The sequence below is a fragment of the Papaver somniferum genome, chromosome 6 (assembly GCF_003573695.1).
Source record: "Papaver somniferum cultivar HN1 chromosome 6, ASM357369v1, whole genome shotgun sequence".
Lineage (NCBI taxonomy): Eukaryota > Viridiplantae > Streptophyta > Magnoliopsida > Ranunculales > Papaveraceae > Papaver > Papaver somniferum.
In genome coordinates this window covers 179278915-179282257 of record NC_039363.1, presented here as the reverse complement: position 1 = coordinate 179282257, position 3343 = coordinate 179278915, and the positions used below count along the sequence as shown (strand labels likewise).

The 3343-nt window shown below is 35.9% G+C and overlaps 1 protein-coding gene across 1 annotated transcript; it reads right to left on the bottom strand.

Annotated features, from left to right (window-relative positions):
* Window positions 1–1416: 1416 nt before the first annotated feature.
* On the bottom strand, window positions 1417–3070 carry LOC113286492. Its single transcript, XM_026535099.1, has 2 exons — window positions 2959–3070; window positions 1417–2266 (listed from the first exon to the last, which is right to left on the bottom strand). The coding sequence occupies exons 1-2, from the start codon at window positions 3030–3032 to the stop codon at window positions 1921–1923; spliced, it is 420 nt and encodes a 139-aa protein (XP_026390884.1). The 5' UTR covers window positions 3033–3070; the 3' UTR covers window positions 1417–1920.
* Window positions 3071–3343: the final 273 nt, after the last annotated feature.

Here is a 3343-nt window from a genome sequence, read left to right as displayed (position 1 = left end):
AGCCCACCCTAAAATTTGATTTTTAGCCTAGTACATTTGATTTAGCTCAAACATTAAGATCCAAAAATGCTAAAAAAAAGGAATCCAGGAAAACCCAAAATAGTGTGAAGCACATATGTTGCTAAACTTCCCTTTATCATCACAAAATTAATTTTAACATTTTGCTATTAGTTGATTAATTTCAACATTCTGCCATTAGTTGATTTGTAGTGAGTCCATGAGAGGGGAGAAGATAGAAAGACGTGAGTGGAGATTAAATTAAAAAGATGAACAGTCACGTTTCCTTCCGTGACTATAAGGGCATTGATGGAAATGCAATGGTATTTAATAAATAATATTAATTAAAACTTAATTTTTTGTTTTCACGAAAAATTTACAATTCCAATACAAATGTAACTCAATTAATGAGTTGTTAGCCTATGCATCTATGCATATGCATAGGTTAACATTTGCCCTCTTATATTTCCAACGAAAAGGTTGTAAAATGATTAGAGAAAGTGTACAGCTCATTAATGCTTATCTTGTATACCTTCTCAAATTATTGCAGAAATTGTCAATTGAAATGCGGTCAATGATTTATAAAACTGGGAAAAAACATTTCCAAAGTTTATTAGCCTTCAAGGCATACCCGCACTGGAAAAACAAGGGTTTCTCAACAGGGGTATTGCCGAGACTCCCCAAGTCATGTTTTCACTCCCCATGTAACCATAGCCTATGCTGGTTGATATAACCTTACTACAAGCTATACTGAGTACTGAGCAACCAGAATTATCCATAACCATAACCCTGGTCCCTATAAAATCCACAATCCACTATTTCCCGGTACAAGAATTTATAGTTTGTACGGAATGATGCATCAAAAATTAAAGAATTGGAAAAGTTTATATCCAGATCATATACTAAAAGTGACTGGCACCGTCAACCATAGGATGTTTCTCCACACCAGGGATGGGTTTATTTCTTCCTACCACTAACTATCCTATCTTGCTGATCTTTGTTTTCATATTTTGTATAATGAGAATGAGGTTCACAGGTTTTGGTATCACGTGCAAAGATAACACTTTGCCTATACTTCCATATGAACCAAATAACCATAACTACATGAGACTACAAGGTTGTAAGGGTGCAGGGCAAAAGGCAAAAACAAGCAAAAACATATTTTTACTACGCAGTTCAGTAAAATTTACTGCAGTAGTGTGAGAAACAGTAATTCATGGTAACAAATGTTTATAAAATAAACAAGTAAGCTAGTACCAACAAACAAATACCAAAATGAATCAAAGAGGCGCCATTTTTCTAGATTCCCAGGCAAAAAAGTGCTACACTGAGGCACCTCGACAACTCCCCAGGCAAGCATAGCATGGAGGGAATATCCCAGTCTTTTTTAAGTTAATACCAGGCTTAAGTTTTAAAATTCTCTCATCTATACTGAGATGAATAAGGTTTAGCCCCCTTCAAATGGCAATAGCAAAACCACATCCAGGAAAAATTTATGTGACACTTGGTTTGTGCATATACAAGTTCCAATTAATGCAGGATACTTAAAAAGAACCAAACCCAAAGTTAAATTGATAAAGAAAATTATATATCAGGGCTTGGTTTCAACATTTGGTCGCATAAGAAAATTCCAAACACTAAAAAAGCAAAGTGCATAGAAATTACCCGACATGTCGTTGTATCACCACCATGCACCTAAACTCAGTTTGGTTCTTGGATAATCCACTGCTACATGCAACAAATCATCTCTCTTAGTGAACCATTTCTGCTACCATTTTCTTAGTGCAAAAACATAAAAAAGATTGACACCATCCATTTCTACCATACCACTCCCTTACTTTCTTGCTTAATAATTCCAAATCCACATCAGACATTATTTTCTGTTTTTTCTCTTCTTGTTTTACTTTGTTGTTACTTTTTCTGTTATTGCCCGACATAAGTACCAGAGTTGAGTGCCGCTAAGGTTTCAATATAAGTCTCTACAACAGCATCGTCCGGGAAGTCGTGTATCTTCAGGTCTCTAGCTCTTTCAAGATTAGGGTCATATGACCGCAAACCATTTCCTCCGCCGTCAAATAGGATCTCACCATTCTGTAAAGTTTGAATTGGATGTCCATAGTACACATGTGCAGTAATCTTCAAATGTTTACACCACTTTTTATCAATCATTGTCCACACATCAATCTGATCGTTCATACGAAGTAGGCAAAGTTTCCCTTCCCAAATGCCCAGATCTGAAATGTGACGATATCCATCCTCCTTTGAAATTCTGTTAGGTAATGGCACATCATGGAATGTCTCATCAGAAATATCATAACAAACAACAACCTTATATTTGAGTCAGGTATGATGAGCAATAGCAATCCAGTGAAGAACACCATTAAGAAGCAATCCCTTATTTATACCATAAGAGAAATCATAAGGAATGAAACCAAGATTCTTCCATGAATTTGAAGCTAATGAGTATACTCTAGCTCCAACAAATTTATCATTACAATCTAAACTCACAATTCTTAATACCTTATAATCATCATTCTCGCAATCAAAACCAAACCCATTGGCAATAAGAAAACGACTTGAATCGGCTGAAGGTGGTTCTGGTATATGTTTGTATTCTCGGGTAGCTGGGTTCCAAATGCAAATATCTTCACCAACTGGTTTAATGCAAACCAATCCATTAGACGAACCTAGAGTTTGAGGCACATGTTCTCTGGACATAATGGATAATCAATCTTAAGAGCATGGCCTAAAAATGGTGATGATGGTGATGATAGAACATCGTTATCTATAGAATAGAGATTAGGTAACCAAGATGTTGGATCAGTTTCTGTACCTATATTCTCAACGTTTCCTTCGTTGGTAACCAAGATGTTGAATTTGTTCATGAGATTAGCATGGTTGAGATGATTTTTAATAAAATTAGGGTTTGGAAATAGATGATACCCATATTTGGAGACACACCTGAATCTTGAAATTGATTTGACAGGTAACCTTGTGAATATATTCTCTATGATTTCCTCTGGAAAGCTTGACATTGTTATTGTTCTTCTTTTTCTTCTCTTCTCTTCCTGGATCTGCGAGTTAGAGCGAGTGTAGTGGGCTAATTTCTAAGTTTTTTATGAGTGAGCCACAAGGAAAATGCTAGAAACCACGCTACTGTTGATCGCTAGTTTCACGCGTTCTTATGTGTCATGTAGATGTGGCTAGATTGGAAGGAATTTGTATTACACGTTGGCAGTCGGTACTATTCACTACTCAGTAGTCGGTACTTGTGAGAGAAAAACAAATTTCATCTCAGCTTTATTGTTCTTTTTAAGCATTTTCAGCCTCATGTATTTCAGTGGAA